This window comes from Pseudorca crassidens, chromosome 9 (genome assembly GCF_039906515.1).
Source record: "Pseudorca crassidens isolate mPseCra1 chromosome 9, mPseCra1.hap1, whole genome shotgun sequence".
In the NCBI taxonomy this organism is placed as follows: Eukaryota; Metazoa; Chordata; class Mammalia; order Artiodactyla; family Delphinidae; genus Pseudorca; species Pseudorca crassidens.
Genome location: NC_090304.1, coordinates 49,786,440 through 49,805,762, shown reverse-complemented (window position 1 = coordinate 49,805,762; position 19,323 = coordinate 49,786,440). Strand labels below are relative to the sequence as shown.

Below are 19,323 nucleotides of genomic sequence, written 5' to 3'. Positions count from 1 at the left end.
GGCTTTTTGTTGCGGTGACTTCTCTTGTTGCGGAGCACGGGCTTCAGCAGTTGTGGCACACGGGCTCTAGAGCGCAGGATCAGTAGTTGTGGCACATGGGCTTAGTTGCTCCGCAGCATGTGGGATCTTCCTGGGCCAGGGCTCGAACCCATGTCCCCTACATTGGCAGGTGGATTCTTAACCACTGTGGCAGGCAGATTCTTAACCACTGTGCCACCAGGGTCCCCAATCTGATTTTAGTAACACTTAAGCTATGCATCCTTGACCAAGTCCAGTGTTAATAGTTCAGTGCAAAGACCTAAGTGTTAGTGAAGGTCTTAAAGTGTTATTGTACATAACAACAACAGTAATAATAGCAGCAACTACCATTAACAACGAATGCCTGCAGAATGAGGTATCAGGAACATCACAGTATTAACCATTAAATGAGTGTGAATTGATGATAATAATGGTAATGTAATCCTTCTAATAGCAATATCTGAGATCAAGGACTGTGTCCTATTCATCCCGTATGCCTTGCATTTAGTACAGTGATTACCACATAATAATAGATTACTTTTTTTTGATGACTTTAACATTAATTTTTATTGTGGTTAAAAAGGTATAACAAAAGTTATCATCACCATTCTACTGTCTTGTTTCTATGAATCTGACTCTCTACGTGCCTCAAATAAGTTGACTCATACATTATTTGTCTTTCTGCAAGCAACTGGCTTATTTCACTTAGTATAATGTCCTGAAGGTTCATCCGTTCCGTAGCATGTGTCAAAGTTTCCTTCCTTTTTAAGGCTAAATAATATTCCACTGTGTGTACATACATTTTGTTTATTCACGGACACTTGGGTTTCTTCTACCTCTTGGCTATTATGAACAGTGCTGCTATGAATATGGGTGTGCACATATCTTTTCAAGACTCTATTTTTCAATTCTTTTGGATATATACTCAGAATTAGAATTGCTGGTTCATTTTTAAGTTTTTGAGGAACCATCATACATACTCTTTCCCATAGCAGCTGCACCACATTTTACATTCCCACCAACAATACACAAAGGTTCTAATTTCTCCACACTCTTGCAAAAACGTTATTTTTCTTTTAAAGTAACCTCCTAAGGGGTGTGATAACTCACTGTGGTTTTGATTTGCATTTCCCTAATTATTATCAATGTTGAGCATCTTTTCATATGCTTGTTGGCCACTTTTTTATCATATTTGGAGAATCATGTATTCAAGTCCTTTGCCCATTTTTAATTATTTTTTTTTAAATGGTTGAGCTATAGAAGTTCTTCATATTCTGGGTATTAACCCCTTATTAGATACATGATTTGCTGGCTTTTCATTCTGTTGATTATGCCCTTTGATGTACAGAAGTTTTAAATTTTGATGTAGTCCACTTTGTCTATTTTATTTATTTATAAATTTATTTATTTTATTTATTTATTTTTGGCTGTGTTGGGTTTTCGTTGCTGCGCGCAGGCTTTCCCCAATTGTGGCAAGCAGGGGCCACCCCTTGTTGCGGTGCGCGGGCTTCTCATTGCAGTGGACTTCCTCCCTCCCTGTGGTGGGCTCTAGGCACACGGGCTTCAGTAGTTGTGGCATGTGGGCTCAGTAGTTGTGGCTCACGGGCTCTAGAGCCCAGGCTCAGCAGCCGTGGCGCACAGGCTCAGCTGCTCTGCGGCATGTGGGATCCTCCTGGACCAGGGCTCGAACCCGTGTCCCCCGCACTGGCAGGTGGACTCTCAACCACTGCGCCACCAGGGAAGCCCCAGTTTGTTTATTTTTACTATTTGTTGCCTATGCATTCAGTGTCGTACCCAGGAAGTCTTTGCCATGTATGTTGTGAAACATATTCTAAGAGTTTTATAGTTTTAAGTCTTATGTTTTAGGTCTTTGATCAATTTTGAGTTCATTTTTATTTATGGCATAAGGTAAGGATACAACTTCATTCTTCTGTTGTGGATATCCAGTGTTCCCAAAACCATTTGCTGAAGAGATTTCTTTCTCCATTGCATGGTCTTGGCAACCCTGTCAACATTTAACCCTGTATGTGTGGGCTCTCTATTCTGTTCCATTACTCTATATGTCTGTCTTTATGCCAGTAACACACTGTTTTGGTTACTGTAGCTTTGTTTTTCAAGTCAGGAAGTGTGAGTCCTCCAGCTCTGTTATTTTTCAAGATTAGTCTGGCTATTCATGGTACCCTTGAAATTCTGTATGTTTTAGGATCATTTTTTCTATTTCTGCAAAAGATGCAGTTGGGATTTTGATAGGGACTGCATTAACTCAGTTGACTGCTTTGGGTAGTATGGACATCTTAACAATTTTAAGTCTTCCTATCCATGAACATGGGATATCTATTCATTTATATGTCTTCTTTAATTTCTCTCAGCAGCGTTTTGTAGTTTTCAGCATATAAGTCTTTTGCCTCCTTGGTTAAGTTTATTCCTAAGTATTTTATTCTTCTTGATGCTACTGTAAATGAAACTGTCTTAACTTCCTTTTCAAATTATTGTTAGTATACAGAAACTCAACTGTTTTTTGCGTGTTGATTTTGTACCTTGCTAAATGTGTTTATTAGCTGTAAAGTTTTTTGTGGAATCTTTAGGCTTTCTACATATAAGATCACATCATCTGGGACTTCCCTGGCATCCCAGAGGTTAAGACTCCACACTTCCACTGGAGGGGCATGGGTTTGATCCCTGGTTAAGAAACTAAGATCCCACGTGCCACACGGCACGGCCAAAAAAATAAATAAGTAAAAATTAAAAAAGAAAAAGATCACATCATCTGTGAACAGAGATAAAGTTACTTCTTTCTTTTCAATTTGAATGTCTTTTATTTCTTTATCTTGTTTAATTGGTTTGGCTCGGACTTCCAGCAGTGGCAAAAGCAAGCATCCTTGTCTTGTTCCTGATCTTAGAAGAAAAGCTCTCAGTCTTTCACTACTGAGTATGATGTTCCCTGTGGGTTTTTCAAATATGGCCTTTTTATGCTGAGGTAGTTTCCTTCTATCTTTATTTTGCTGAGTGTCTTTAAAATGAAAAGGTACTGAATTCAGTCTACTGCTTTTTCTGCACCAAGATGATCATGTGGTTTTCTTCCTTCGTAAATGTGATGCATTACATTCATCAATTTTTGTATGTTAAGCCATCTGTGCATTCCAGAAATAAATCCCATTTGGTCATGGTGTGTAATCCAATCGATGCAGTACTGAATTCTGTCTGCTAGTATTTTGTTGAGGATATTTACATCAATATTTATTAAAGATACTGGTCTGTAGTCTTTTCTTGTAGCATCTTTGTTTAGCTTTGGAATCAGGGTAACGCTTGCCTCAAAGAATTAGAAAAGTGTTCCCTCCTCAATTTTTGGGAAGAGTTTGAGGAGAATGGTGTAAATTCTTCTTTAAATGTTTAGTATAATTCACCAGTGAAGCCATCTGGTCCAGCACTTGGGTGAAGCGGGCACCAGGGAAGGGGGTATTGATTACTAATTCAATTTCCTTATTAGTTACAGGGCTGTTCAGAGCTTCTATTTCTTTGTTTTTATTATCATTTATAAATTTATTTATTTATTTATTTATTTGGCTGTGTTGGGTCTTCGTTGCTGCGTGCAGGCTTTCTCTAGTGTGGCGAGCGGGGGCCACTCCTCGTTGTGGTGCGTGGGCCTCTCATTAAGGTGGCTTCTCCTGTTGTGGAGCACGTGCTCCAGGCATGTGGGCTTTGGTAGTTGTGACACTCAGGCTCGGTAGTTGTGGCTCATGGGCTCTAGAGCGCAGGTTCAGTAGTTGGGGTGCACAGGCTTAGTTGCTTAGCACGTGGGATCTTCCCAGACCAGGGCTCGAACCCGCGTCCCCTGCACTGGCAGGCAGATTCTTAACCACTGCGCCACCAGGGAAGCCCTAGAGCTTCTATTTCTTCATGATTCAATCTCAGTGGGTTGTGAACATAAATGACTTTAATTATGGCCCTTTCACCTGGACCATATTAGAAGCTAGTATCTCACACTAACATATAGAGAAAGAGTTAAGCACAGTCACAGCAGAAACAAGAAAAAAATACTATTAAAAAGCATTTTCCAGGACTTCCCTGGCAGTCCAGTGGTTAAGAATCTGTGCTTCCACTGCAGAGGGCAAGGGTTCAACCCCTGGTTGGGGAACTAAGATGCCACATGGTACGCAGTGTGGCCAAAAGAAAAAAAAAAGGCGTTTCCCAAAAGTTTTTGGAAACTAACCAATTGGACCTGATGATATTAGGGAAAAGAAGCCAAAGAAGTCATACTATATCATTTCTTTATCACTTACACTTTTAAATGAAAGTAGAGAAACAATAATCATACACTATAGTAAGTCAAAGGAATAAGTTGCAAAAAAATGTATATAATATGAATACATTTGTGTTAACAGAAAAAAACTGTGATTTAACTGATTATTTTTTAAATATGTAAATAAATTCATACCTATTTAGCCCTTCACCCACAGGTGGTTTTTGGTTATCATCTAAGTAAACAATCACTTCTTTCCTTCGGATATGCACAATGTCATCTAAATTTAGATTTGTCAAATTCACATCTCCTTCAAAATAGATTGAACCATAACCTATAAATCAGAACAAACAGTTAAAAACTCATCCTGTATAGAGGGCAAATACCCATTTCATACTTCTAGTGATTATATAATGAGAAGGAGCAAGCAGCTTTAAACATTAATCAATATTCTAAATCACCCAGCAATTCCTTGAATGGGTTATTTCATCTATAATATGTATTAGAAGGTGACATCAAATACATTTATCTGATTTAACATGTGCGTTTTTACAGCACTTAACGTTATCCTCAAAATAGCCTTTTTAAATCTCTCCCCAAATTTAAATCTCTCCGGCTGCTACATAAACAACCCTTAACACCTAGCCTGCAGTATGAATTAAAATACTTGAGTCCTTCTTTTAATACAATACAGCAAGATGAGATTTTTCCCCAAGAAAATTTATCTGTAATAACTTAATAATATGAAGTTGAACCTAAGTATTACCCATCTCTTGTCAACTATTAATTTTCTCACTATTTCTTGCTGTTTACAGTATTTTAATTGTAGAAAATTGCAATGAGCCAAATACTTACAAACAGTCTTTGTGAAGACTATTACAAAGTTCTAGTCTTTTTTTGTTACTTGTCAATCAAAGTGTCTATTCAGGCCAAGGTGGGTCCAAATGTAGGTAAAAAACAAATTTAGCTATCAAGAGCTTCCTTTACTTAATTACAAAAATAAAGTGAAGATCTCTGGCTTATACACTACTAACTCTCAAATTCACACTCACCTTTACGACCAATAGTGAAGTCAGAGACAATGCACTCTCCTTTTTCATTGGTAATTTTAGCTAGGTCATCCATGGATGGAATAGTATAGTAGCCAACCTTAGTGAGAACGATACCTATGACAAAAGAAACAGAAAATACTAGTTGTGACTGACCTCAGGTAGAGGAATTTTCGGTAGTATTTATTTCACTTTTTCCTTTTTAAAAATTTTCTACAGAATGGAATTTAAAAAATTACCTGATCAGTAAATTATTATAAAAAGAGAAAATATATAGGAATAAAGCATTTTTCCAAGCTAGTTTTCTTTTTTTTTTTCAATCTGCTTTTCTAAGAGACACTATTCCTAAGAGAAACCAAGTGTTTTTTTAAAAAAACCTCATGGTTAAGTAAGTCTGGAGAACATGCACAAGATAGTATATTACAGGTTCTGAAAACTCACAAAACAATGAAATCTATTTACTTAATCCAGTGTTTCCAAGACTTATTTAACCACAGAACTTCCTTTTCATATGACACCTATTAACATACGTGCACTATGAAAGGCATTCCATAGAATACATTCTGGGAAAGACTTATTGTTTTCTTTTATTTTACACATGGAAGACGCCCAAACCCAGGTTTTTGGCTTATGTGGTAATTCAGTGGATTAGAGGTGGAGCTAAAACTCCAAAACCAATGCTTTTAGTTTTACATGTTATTGCCTTCTATAAACCTCTTGTATCTTTCAAATTTACATCCTCAAATTGAGAGCTAAAATCAAGATGAAAAATCCTACATGAGAAAGTCCCATAGACAAATGGAAACTTAAAGGACTACACTGATGTTATTTTAAAAAGTGCTAACTAGGCAGATTTCTGAAGAAATCAAAGAAAATATAGCATGGGTATGCTTGTTCTAGTCACTCCTTGTTCCATTTACAGGAAGAGATCAGGCTAACTTGCTCTCTGAGAGGAAAGAGTTTAAGGCCAATATAAGATCAAATTCCAGCCTCCAGCAATGCCCACTCACATGTTTAACTTGCTTCTCTATGGGCGAGTTTTAGAGGGTTGTTAAAGTGTCCTTGAGAATGGAATTTTAAATTGGGAGGCGGCAAAAAATGTCAGTGAGAAAACTCGAAACAATAAAAAAAAAATCTAGACTGGATATTTAAGATGTAGTATTATAATGAACTCATGTAGATGTCTAAACACAAATGTAGATAACATAGGATTCTTAATGTGGAAGTATAAAGTTGTTTCCTTAGGGCGCCAAGTGGCCAAAGATATATATGAAGGCAATAAGATAATTAGATATAGAACAAGTTTACAGACACATCAAGACAAACTGTAAAATAAATTTAAAAAAAAAAAAGACTAGGCAAAACTAATCTATGTGACAGAAACGAGACTGTGGTTGACTTCTTGAGATGGGGACAGAAAAGAACTTTCCAGAGTGAAAGAAATGTTCTATCTCTTGATTGAGTATATATATGTCAAAATTCATTGAAATGAACACTTAAGATCTGTGTACTTCACTATATGTAAATTGTACCTCAATTAAAAGGGGGGAAGGGGGAATGTAATGACATTTGTCAAAACCCAAATGAGATGTTAAGTCAACAGAGAGAAAAAGCAAACTTTAAGCATCCCATCAAGATACTTCAATCTTGTAGTTTATACTGTTTCATGGATTAGTGTGGAAAAACTAATCAGTTCATTGTTGGGGACAAAAAAGAAAAGCACAGAACTGAGGTGATAATAACCATAGCAACCACTAACATTTGAATGCCTATTCTAGTCAGGCATTATGGTCTACTCAAATCTCAAAAATCTCATATGATAATACTGCTATAATTTTAATTAAAAAACCAATAAACAATATGTGAGTTTATAAAGCTAGGAAAAATTATGAGGATAGTCTCTCTGGCTACAAAATTTGGGATATTTAAACTATACCAGGATAATTAATAAAATGAATTTTAACTACTCCAAAGGTACAAAAAAAAAAGTGAATTCCAAATCAACCAAAGCATCAGTGAGAAGTGTTTAAGTGTTAACTTCCATAAAATGCAATAAAAAACATTTAGAAGTTCAGATAGCTGACTTCTATTATGTTGAAAATCAGTGACAAACAGGAGGTCTCATATGACTGGTAGGAGATTACTTAAGTGCCAATCTGAATCTGACCTGCTGGATGCATATGGTAAGTATTATTTTCTATTTCTTCTCGGTCATCCTGAAGTGACTCCTCATGAAAAGAGGTCTCTTCACTGCTTCCTTCCAGCCCATTTCGCAAGGCAGCATGCATGTTTAACGCAACAATGGTATCATCCACACTGTTGCTGCTGTTATGTTTATTTCCAGCACTCTCTGGGGTTTGAGGAATGGGTTTGGCAATAGGGTTAGTATAAAAACGTGACACAAGAGAATCATCATCTCCATCCTGCTGATGGTTTTCATCGACTGGTTTGCTCAGAAAACTGAATCTGAAAAGGGAGAAAATAAATACTATCTTAGTCCCTTGAGTAGGAACAGTAGTAAAATGGTAACAATCAAACATTACTAGGCTTTTACTAGCTTCTGGCACCGTTCTAGGTAATTCCATGTATTAAAAATTCACTTAATACTTACGGTAAACCTGTAAAATAGGCTATCATTCTCTGTATTTTACAGAAAACTCGGACACAGAAAAATAACTTGCCAAGGTCACAAAGCTGTTAAGTGCTAGAGTTGGGATTGTAACCCAGGAAATCTGGCTGTAGATTCCACAGCTTTAACTGACCTATTTTCATGAATGAATGAACCTGAGCGTCACAACATTTAGTTTAAAGGGGGAAGGGGGTGTCTACTATGTGGGGTCAAATAATCAGTGGTGAATTTCAAAATAAAAAACTGAAAATTTAAAATTTTTAATATTATAATCAATAAGGTATTAGTGATTCATTTATGAAAACTCAAACTAAAATTTTATCCAAAGAGAAAAAAAACAGAAGTGCAAAGACATATATACAAGGATTTTTCACTGAAGCATTATTTTGAATATAGGAATACCAAAATAATCTAAATGTCCTCTAATAGAGAACTGATTGAATTACCTTACATTTACAATAATGGTTACAGACTCATTTAAAAAGAGGAGGCAGGTTATTCATATTGATACGGAAAGGTGTTTACAGTAAATGGAAATAAGCAGGTTACAGAATATTATTTCATGCATAAACTCTACAATATATAAGAATATATTTATAAATAAATTTTTAAACTGTAAGAATATATACTGAACTCTTAAGAATTAGTGTATATACTTGTACTTCCTCCTTTATATATTTCTATACTTTTTTATTTTTTTGGTTTGGTTACAGTGACTGTGTATCACTTTAACAACCCCATCCAAAATGACATACATGGATACGAAAATAGTTTTGCAGAAATGAATCAGAAAAATAATTTTATGGTCTAAAGTACTCAAGAAGTAACAACACAACATAACTTCTGGATGCTGATATGCTGTAATATTGGGTTGGCCAAAAAGTTCATTTGGACTTTTCCGTAAGATGTTATGGAAAAATCCGAACGAACTTTTTGGCCAACCCAATACTTCTAACTTCATACAATTTCATAGAATGAATAAATTCTAAGCTCAGAATCTTTTCTAAATGAGCACAAGGCCCTCTACCAGAAGTAACCCAAATGAGAATTCAGTTTACCTCTCTCCATTTTCTGGATAATCAGATGGTGAAGCTAGATCTTCTGAATCACGATTAACAGGAGAGAAGAGATTGCTATTGTTAAGGTTTTTCAAAACCAACTTCTTAATGCTCTTCCTATAAAGAGACCAAAAGAAAAAAAAGAAAGAACTCAGGCACACATAATTACATCAAAGACCATCTTAAAACCTTAAGTGGAAAGGAACACTCTTATTCAATTCATATATATCTAAAATTGACCTAACAAGTTCAATTCACCAACTTATCCCATAAATACATAACCAGAACACAAGGTCTCAAATATATTACACTCAGGTGTTTGGAAGAATAAGCTAAGCACATCAAAATCAAGTAGGAAATCCCCCAGAAAATACTCTTCCCTTTCTGAACTCCCTGAGCATTTTGTTCAGACACTAGTTTACTCATCACACTGTCATATATTTCAATTACTTCTCGACATGTCTTTTCTCTCGTTAAATACTTTTTCTTTTTTGGCAGTCAGGATTTATGACTGCTCCTGCATAGAACCTGGCACGCTGCCTTGAAGGAAAATAGGATAGATGTTTGTTGATTAAATGAGAAAGGTTTCTTTAAAAAAAAAGACAAGAAAGAGGAGTAAAATCCCCTGATATCCAATGATGGAAATGACCATGAATACCTAAAAAGTTCGTTTGTGTACAATAGGTTTATTTAAGGCAACAACCTCTACAGCATACCAGCTTTAAGTAGAAAAACAATACAAGAGATCTTAATCAACCTCCACTTAAAAAGTCACTGGATTACCTAATGCACTCCATTCCCTCTTTTAGAAAAACCAACCACTGGGAATTCCCTGGAGGTCCAGTGGTTAGGACTGCACGTTTCCACTGCGTGGTTTGATCCCTGGTTGGGGAACTAAGATCCTATATGGTGTGCGGTACAGCCAAAAAAACAAAAACAAAGCAAAACAAAAAAAAACCCACCAACCAACCCGCCTCCCCACCCCCCGCCCCGACCGCCGCCCAAAACCAACCATTAAGTAGTTAGGCCACTCTCTAATTTATTCTAGTCTCAACAACTGGGTTATATAGTAACAAACATCTAGTGTTTGTTCCTTACCTATGTATGCTATTTATACTCCCTATAGTCATGATGTTATTAAATAAGTATTAAGTAAGCCAATGAAATAGGCACTTGACAATAAAAAATTATTATTTCCATGAAAAATAAAAGTTGCTCTCCTATTAATGGTAGACTAGGTAATGCAGACTAATTCTCCTAGGAAGGATTACCAGAAAACTCAGAGCTCTTTCTAGGCATTAAGAGCCAACAAGATAGTAAAAAATGACTGTACCAGCAACCTGGGGGGACAGTGGTACGGGGAGCTGTCCGATATTTTGGGTTGCTTTTCTCCTGGAGACTTTTCGGATCCAAAGGGAAGGCTGAGAGGCTGATGGTGAACTTGACAAGTCTTGTGGGACCAGGGAGGCAGAGATGAGTCTAGAGCCACCAAGGGGGTGGGTCACTAGTAAATGCCACTTGTTTTGTGTTGGGACCTGAAAAGTCTCTACCCCTGGAGTTAAGAAAGAACTAAAAGTAAAAAGCACATGGTCCTAAGTTCAGCTATGACTCATCTCATAAGCACTGTCATAAAAAAAAGAAAAAAAAAACTCTGAAGGTCAATATCATCATCCTTGAATTCCAGTTACTGCCAGTTTTCTTCAAAGAAGATAAATGGCTAATAAGCACATAAGACACACAACATCATAAAGGGAATGCAAATTACAAGCATGAGGTACCACTTCACCCCCACTACAATGGCTATTATAAACAGACAGACATACCAGAAAATAACAAGAGCTGACAAGGATATGGAGAAAATTAAAACATTGTGCACTGCTGGTGGGAATGTAAAATGGTGCAGCGGCTATGGAAAACAGTTTGGCAGTTCTTTCTTTCTTTTTTCCTTTATTTTTTAACATCTTTAGTGGAGTATAATTGCTCTACAATGGTGTTAGTTTCTGCTTTATAACAAAGTGAATCAGCCATACATATACATATATCCCCACACCTCCTCCCTCTTGCGACTCCCTCCCACCCTCCCTATCCCACCACTCTAGGTGGTCACAAAGCATGGAGCTGATCTCCCTGTGCTATGCGGCTGTTTCCCACTAGCTACCGATATTACATATGGTAGTGTATATATGTCCATGCCACTCTCTCACTTCATCCCAGCTTACCCTTCCCCTCCCCGTGTCCTCAAGTCCATTCTCTATGTCTGCGTCTTTATTCTTGTCCTGCGCCTAGGTTCTTCAGAACCAATTTTTTCTTTTTTTTAGATTCCATATTTATGTGTTAGTATACGGTATTTGTTTTTCTCTTTCTGACTTACTTCACTCTGTATGACAGACTCTAGGTGCATCCACCTCACTACAAATAACTCAATTTCGTTTCTTTTTATGGCTGAGTAATAGTCCATTGTATATATGTGACACATCTTCTTTATCCATTCATCTGTCAATGGACACTTAGGTTGCTTCCATGTCCTGGCTATTGTAAACAGAGCTGCAATGAACACTGTGGTACATGACTCTTTTTGAATTATGGTTTTCTCAGGGTATATGCCCAGTAGTAGGATTGCCGGGTCATATGGTAGTTCTATTTTTAGTTTTTTAAGGAACCTCCATACTGTTCTCCATAGTGGCTGTATCAATTTACATTCCTACCAACAGTGTAAGAAGGTTCCCTTTTCTCCACACCCTCTCCAGTGTTTTTTGTAGATTTTTTTGATGATGGCCATTCTGACTGGTGTGAGGTGACACCTCATTGTAGTTTTGATTTGCATTTCTCTAATGATTCGTGATGCTGACCATCCTTTCATGTGTTTGTTGCCAATCTGTATATCTTCTTTGGAAAAATGTCTATTTAGGTCTTCTGCCTATTTCTGGATTGGGTTGTTTGTTTTCTGGATATTGAGCTGCATGAGCTGCTTGTAAATTTTAGACATTAATCCTTTGTCAGTTGCTTTGTTTGCAAATATTTTCTCCCATTCTGAGGGTTGTCTTTTCGTCTTGTTTATGGCTTCCTTTGCTGTGCAAGAGCTTTTAAGTTTCATTAGATCCCATCTGTTTTTGTTTTTATTTCCATTTCTCTAGAAGGTGGGCCAAAAAGGATCTTGCTGTGATTTATGTCAAGGAGTGTTCTTCCTATGTTTTCCTCTAAGAGTTTTATAGTGCCTGGCCTTACATTTAGGTCTTTAATCCATTTTGAGTTTATTTTTGTGTATGGTGTTAGGGAGTGTTCTAATTTCATTCTTTTACATGTAGCTGTCCAGTTTTCCCAGCACCACTTATTGAAGACGCTGTCTCTTCTCCACTGTATATTCGTGCCTCCTTTATCAAAAACAAGGTGACTATATGTGGGTGGGTTTATCTCTGGGCTTTCTATCCTGTTCCATTGATCTATATGTCTGTTTTTGTGCCAGTATCATACTGTCTTGATGACTGTAGCTTTGTAGTATAGTCTGAAGTCCAGGAGCCTGATTCCTCCAGCTCCATTTTTCTTTCTCAAGACTGCTTTGGCTCTTCGGGGTCTTTTGTGTTTCCATACAAATTGTGAAATTTTTTGTTCTAGTTCTGTGAAAAATGCCATTGGTAGTTTGATAGGGATTGCATTGAATCTGTAGATGCTTTGGGTAGCATAGTCATTTTCACAATGTTGATTCTTCCAATCCAAGAACATGGTATATCTCTCCACATGTTTGTAACATCTTTAATTTCTTTTATCAGTGTCTTCTAGTTTTCTGCATACATACAAGTCTTTTGTCTCCTTAGGTAGGTTTATTCCTAGGTATTTTATTCTTTTTGTGGCAGTGGTAAATGGGAATGTTTCCTTAATTTCTCTTTCAGATTTTACATCATCTTTCACCATCTGAAGAGTTTGAGAAGGACAGGTGTTAGCTCTTCTCTAAATGTTTGCTGGAATTCGTCTGTGAAGCCATCTGGTCCTGGGCTTTTGTTTGTTGGAAGATTTTTAATCACAGTCTCAATTTCAGTGCTTGTCATTGGTCTGTTTAAATTTTCTCTCTCTTCCTGGTTCAGACTCGGAAGGTTGTGCTTTTCTAAGAATTTGTCCATTTCTGCCAGGTTGTCCATTTTATTGGCATATAATTGCTTGTAGTAATCTCTCATGATCCTTTGTATTTCTGCAGTTAGTTGTTATTTCTCCTTTTTCATTTCTAATTCTACTGATTTGAGTCTTCTCCCTTTTTTTCTTGATGAGTCTGGCTAATGGTTTATCAATTTTGTTTATCTTCTCAAAGAACCAGCTTTTAGTTTTGCTAATCTTTGCTATCATTTCCTTCATTTCTTTTTCATTTATTTCTGATCTGATATTTATGATTTCTTTCCTTCAGCTAACTTTGGGGTTTTTTTTGTCCTTCTTTCTCTAATTGCTTTAGGTATAACGTTCTGTTGTTTATTTGAGATGTTTCTTGAGGCAGGATTGTTTATTTGAGATGTTTCTTGTTTCTTGAGGCAGGAATGTATTGCTATAAACTTCCGTCTTAAGAACTGCTTTTGCTGCATCCCATAGGTTTTGGGTCGTTGTGTTTTCTTCATTGTCATTTGTTTCTAGGTATTTTTTGATTTCCTCTTTGATTTCTTCAGTGATCTCTTGGTTATTTAGTAGTGTACTGTTTAGCCTCCATGTGTTTGTATTTCTTTTTACAGATTTCTTTCTGTAATTGATATGTAGTCTCATAGTGTTGTGGTTGGAAAAGATACTTGATACAATTTCAATTTTCTTAAATTTACCAAGGCTTGATTTGTGACCCAAGATATGATCTATCCTGGAGAATGTTCCATGAGCACTTGAGAAGAAAGTATATTCTGTTATTTTTGGATGGAATGTCCTATATCAATTAAGTCCATCTTGTTTAATGTATCATTTAAAGCTTGTGCTTCCTTATTTATTTTCATTTTGTATGATCTGTCCATTGGTGAAAGTGGGGTGTTAGTCCCCTACTATGATTGTGTTACTGTTGATTTCCCCTTTTATGGCTGTAAGCATTTGCCTTATGTATTGAGGTGCTTCTATGTTGGGTGCATAAATATTTACAAATGTTATATCTTCTTCTTGGATCGATCCCTTGATCATTATGTAGTGTCCTTCTTTGTCTCTTGTAATAGTGTTTATTTTAAAGACTATGTTGTCTGACATGAGAATTGCTACTCCAGCTTTCTTTTGATTTCCATTTGTATGGAATATCTTTTTCCATCCCCTCACTTTCAGTCTGTATGGGTCCCTAGGTCTGAAGTGGGTCTCTTGTAGACAGCATATATACACGGCTTGTCTTTGTATCCATTCAGCCAATCTATGCCTTTTGGTTGGAGTATTTAATCTATTTACATTTAAGGTAGTTATCGACATGTATGTTCCTATTACCATTTTCTTAATTGTTTTGGGTTTGTTATTGTAGGTCTTTTCCTTCTCTTCTGTTTCCTGCCTAGAGAAGTTCCTTTAGCATTTGTTGTAAAGTTGATTTGGTGGTGCTGAATTCTCTTAGCTTTTGCTTGTCTGTAAAGGTTTTAATTTCTCCGTCAAGTCTGAATGAGATCCTTGCTGGGTATTCTTGGTTGTAGGTTTTTCCCTTTCATCACTTTAAGTATATCATGCCACTCCCTTCTGGCTTGTAGAGTTTCTGCTGACAAATCAGCTGTTAACCTTATGGGAGTTCCCTTGTATGTTATTTGTCGTTTTTCCCTTGCTGCTTTCAATAAGTTTTCTTTGTCTTTAATTTTTGCCAATTTGATTACTATGTTAACCTGACACGGATTCCCTTATATGTTATTTGTTGTTTTTCCCTTGCTGCTTTTAGTATGTTTTCTTTGTATTTAATTTTTGATAGTTTGATGAATATGTGTCTAAGCATCTTTCTCCTTGGATTTATCCTGTATGGGACTCTGTGCTTCCTGGACTTGATTAACTATTTCCTTTCCCATATTAGGGAAGTTTTCAAATATAATCTCTTCAAATATTTTCTCAGTCCCTTTCTTTTTCTCTTCCTCTTCTGGGACCCCTATAATTTGAACGTTGGTGTGTTTAATGTTGTCCCGGAGGTCTCTGAGACTGTCCTCAATTCTTCTCATTTGTTTTTCTTTATTTTGCTCTGAGGTAGTTATTTCCACTACTTTATCTTCCAGGTCATTTATCCGTTCTTCTGCCTCATTTATTCTGCTATTGATTCCTTCTAGAGAATTTTTAATTTCTTTTATTGTGTTGTTCATCATTGTTTGTTTGCTCTTCAGGTCATCTAGGTCCTTGTTAAACGTTTCTTGTATTTTCTCCATTCTATTTCCAAGGTTTTGGATCATCTTTACTATCATTACTCTGAATTGTTTTTCAGGTAGCCCGAACAGTTTGCCAGTTCTTTAAAAGGTTAAGTATAGAATCAATGTATGACCAAACTATTCAAGTCCTGGATATATACTCAAAGGAATTGAAACTGGGACTCTGATACTTGTACACCAACATTTATAGCAGCAGTATTCACACAGCTGAAAGGTGGAAACAACCCAAAAGTCCATCAATAGATGGAATGGATAAACAAAATGTGGGTTAACCATACAGTGGAATATTATTCAGCCTTAAAAAGAAATGAAGTTCTGGGCTTCCCTGGTGGCGCAGTGGTTGAGAGTCCGCCTGCCGATGCAGGGGACACGGGTTCATGCCCCAGTCTGGGAAGATCCCACATGCCGCGGAGTGGCTAGGACCATGAGCCATGGCCACTGAGCCTGCGTGTCTGGAGCCTGTGCTCTACAACGGGAGAGGCCACAACAGTGACAGGCCCACATACCACCAAAAAAAAAAAAAAAAAAAGAAATGAAGTTCTGATACATGCTACAACTTAATGAACCTCTAAAACATTATGCCAACTAATGAGAACATACTGTATAGCACAGGGAACTCTACTTAATGCACTGTGCTGACATGAATGGGAAGGAAGTCCAAAAGGGAGGGGATATGTGTATATGTATGGCTGATTCATTTTGCTGTACAGCAGAAACTACACAACATTGTAAAGCAACTATACTCCAATAAAATTTAAACAAATAAAATAAAACATTATGCCAAGCAAAATAATCCAGACATGAAAGAAAGAATAAATTCTGTATGATTCTCTGTATATTAGGTATCTAAAATAGGCAAATTCTTACAGACAGAAGGTAATATAAAGGTTAAGAGGTTAACAGGTTTCTTCTTCTGTGGGAAGAAGAAAATAGGGAATTATCGCATGGCAGGTACAGAGTTTCTGTTTGGGATGATGAAGTTCTGGAGATACTGGTGGTGATAGTTACACAATATTGTAAATATACTTAACACCACTGAATTGTAATTGTACGTAACATAAATTTTACCATTTTAACCATTTTCATGTATATTTTACCACAATAAAAATTAGTAAGTAAAAAAAACACAAGTCATTCACGCACACATTTGTAAAAGCTGTTAAATATTAAAATAGATAAATTTAGGAAAACTGAAGATGTGTTTATATACGTTTTTGTGATTTGGAGGTTAAGGAAATAAAGTAACTGAAATATCCAAACCAAATAAATCACTATGTATGTAGAAGACCTAAATGATTAGCAAGCTTAGTTTAATTTAATATCCCCATACCCAACAATTATGGAATATATATTCTTTTCAAATACACATGGAATGTTTATGAAAACTAACCACATGTTGGACTATTAAACCAAGCCACAAGTTTCAAAGAACTGAAATCACCTGAAGTACTCTTTTCTTTTGCACATAAGCTAGAAATCAGTAACAAAGAGATAACTTAAAAATCTCCATGTTAGGAATTTATATTCTTGAATAACCCAAGGCTCAAAAAACCCTATGAAAATCAGAAAGCATTTATCATATAATTATTTTTTGAACATTAAGAGTACTCCATATCAAAACTTGTAGAGTACAAATAGAGCTGAACTAAAAGGGAAATTTACATCTCTAGATGCATAATTAATATTTGAAAAGAAGGAAAGCTGAAAATAAAAGCTAAGCATCCATTTAGACAAAGGACAGAAAATTAAATACCATAAAAGGAGGGGGGGAATGGACCTCCCTGGTGGCACAGTGGTTAAGAATCCGCCTGCCAATGCAGGGGACATGGGTTCGAGCCCCGGTCCGTGAAGATCCTACATGCTGTGGAGCAACTAAGCCTGTGCACCACAACTACTGAGCCTGAGCTCTAGAGCCTGCGAGCCACAACTACTGAGCCCGCACACCCAGAGCCCATGCTCCACAACAAGAGAAGCCACCGCAATGAAAAGCCTGTGCAGTGCAACGAAGAGTAGCCCCCGCTTGCCACAACTAGAGAAAAGCCCGTGTGCAGGCAACAAAGAACCAATGCAGTCAAAAATAAAATAATTTTTTTTTTAAAAGAGGGGGGAATGGACTAAAAATAAATATTAGTGAAAATATGATAAATAAAATTAAAAATTAATGAAAGAGGAATTAGACTCAAGAGCATCAATAATGCCAGAAGTTAGTTCTTTGAAGTGGTCAATAAAACTGGTAGATCCCTGACCACATTGCTAAAATGAGAAGGCACAAAATACCTACATGTCAGGAATGAAAACACAGACATCCCCACAGATTCTACTAAAATGAAAAAGACAGTAAGGATATTTTTAAACAACTTTATGCCAGTAAGTTTGGAATTTTAATGAGCTGAAATGAATATTATAAGAACATAACTTGTCAAAAGTGACTCAAAAAAATGAAAAAGCTGATGTCCTATAACTTTAAAGTCAATAATTAAAACAAAACACCTTACTACAAATAATACTTCAGACTCGTATCTTCACTAGTATCCAACATCTAATGGAAGGGGGGGTGGGGAAAGGCCTATCTTACCCAAAGTCTTCCAGAGAATAGAGGAAATGATACAATTTGTGAGGTCAGCCTAATTTTTATACCAAAACTGGGTAAGGAAATTATAAGACAGGAACATCCAAGCCAATCTAAATCAGGAACACAGAAGGCAAAAAAAGTCCTGGACAAAATTTTACATGGTGAACGCTACAAGAAAGTAAGTTGGGCTTCCCTGGTGGCACAGTGGTTGAGAATCTGCCTGCCAGTGCAGGGGACGCGGGTTCGAGCCCTGGTCCGGGAGGATCCCACATGCCGCGGAGCAACCAGGCCCGTGCGCCACAACTACTGAGCCTGCGCGTCTGGAGCCTGTGCTCCACAACAAGAGAGGCCGCGGTAGTAAGAGGCCCGCGCACTGCGATGAAGAGTGGCCCCCGCTTGCTGCAACTAGAGAAAAAGCCCTCGCACAGAAACGAAGACCCAACACAGCCGAAAATAAATAAATTAATTAATTAATTAGAAAAAAAAGTTAAAAAAAAAAAAGAAAGTAAGTTACCAAACACTATCAGGGTCTATGGAAAGGACTTAGGAGCCAACATAAAAGGGTCCCTTCTGGCCAAAGAGCGAACAACCTAGTGATCACAGAAAATATTAGCTGTAATGGATGGAAACACAGCAACAGGGGTGGGGTGGGGGGCAGGAGAGAAGATGGCTTAATTAAATGTTTCACATGAAGAACGTACAAGTAAAAAACAAGGAACTAAATATGAAACATAAAAACAGTGTCAGGCAAATGTGAAGAGGACTGGAATCAGAAATATCAAGGTGAGACAGGTACAAAGAACAGACACAAGAAGCCAAAGAACAGAAAAGTGTCCCACAATTTGTGAAGCAAAACTATGTGACTTTGAACACCAGATTTATTTCAACAATGAAATATTTCATAAGTAAAAACAAGTGACAGATTCATGTATATTTCGCCATATTTACGTCACTGCCCTCACTTGGCTTATAGGAATATAGCGATATAGGAATAAGAGTTACTTGTTTGAACTTGTATTGAACTTGTTTCCCACAACCTTGCTACATTTACTTATTAGTTCAGAACTGACATACAGTAAACAGCACATATTAAGTTTTGACATGTGTATAAGTTTTGAAATGTGTATACGCCAGTGAAACCATCATCACAATCAAGAAAAACAACACAGCCATAAATACCCAGAAGTCTCCTCATACACCTTGTAATCTCTCCTTTCTATCCCTCCAAGACCTCTCCCTCATGCCCAGGCAACAACTTGCACTTTCCAGTATTTTCTATAAATGGGGCGGTGGGGGGAGAGACTATCTTGATAAATACAAGACAGAATACCATTCGGTCAAGTCATGTTTGAAACAAACATTGAAAAAAAAAACTGGAAGGGCTTCCCTGGTGGCGCAGTGGTTGAGAGTCCGCCTGCCGATGCAGGG

General features: G+C 37.0%; 1 protein-coding gene across 7 annotated transcripts in view; it reads right to left on the bottom strand.

Moving 5' to 3' along the window:
• NUP98 (nucleoporin 98 and 96 precursor) overlaps positions 1 to 19,323 on the bottom strand; it is a 103,665-nt gene that overhangs the window by 32,033 nt on the left and 52,309 nt on the right. For all 7 annotated transcript variants that reach the window (XM_067750153.1, XM_067750154.1, XM_067750155.1 and 4 more), the window contains 4 exons: positions 8,995 to 9,111; positions 7,475 to 7,773; positions 5,311 to 5,424; positions 4,454 to 4,592 (listed from right to left, as the gene is read on the bottom strand). In XM_067750153.1, coding sequence (XP_067606254.1) covers positions 4,454 to 4,592; positions 5,311 to 5,424; positions 7,475 to 7,773; positions 8,995 to 9,111 — 669 coding nt within the window. The remainder of the gene's footprint in view (positions 1 to 4,453; positions 4,593 to 5,310; positions 5,425 to 7,474; positions 7,774 to 8,994; positions 9,112 to 19,323) is intronic.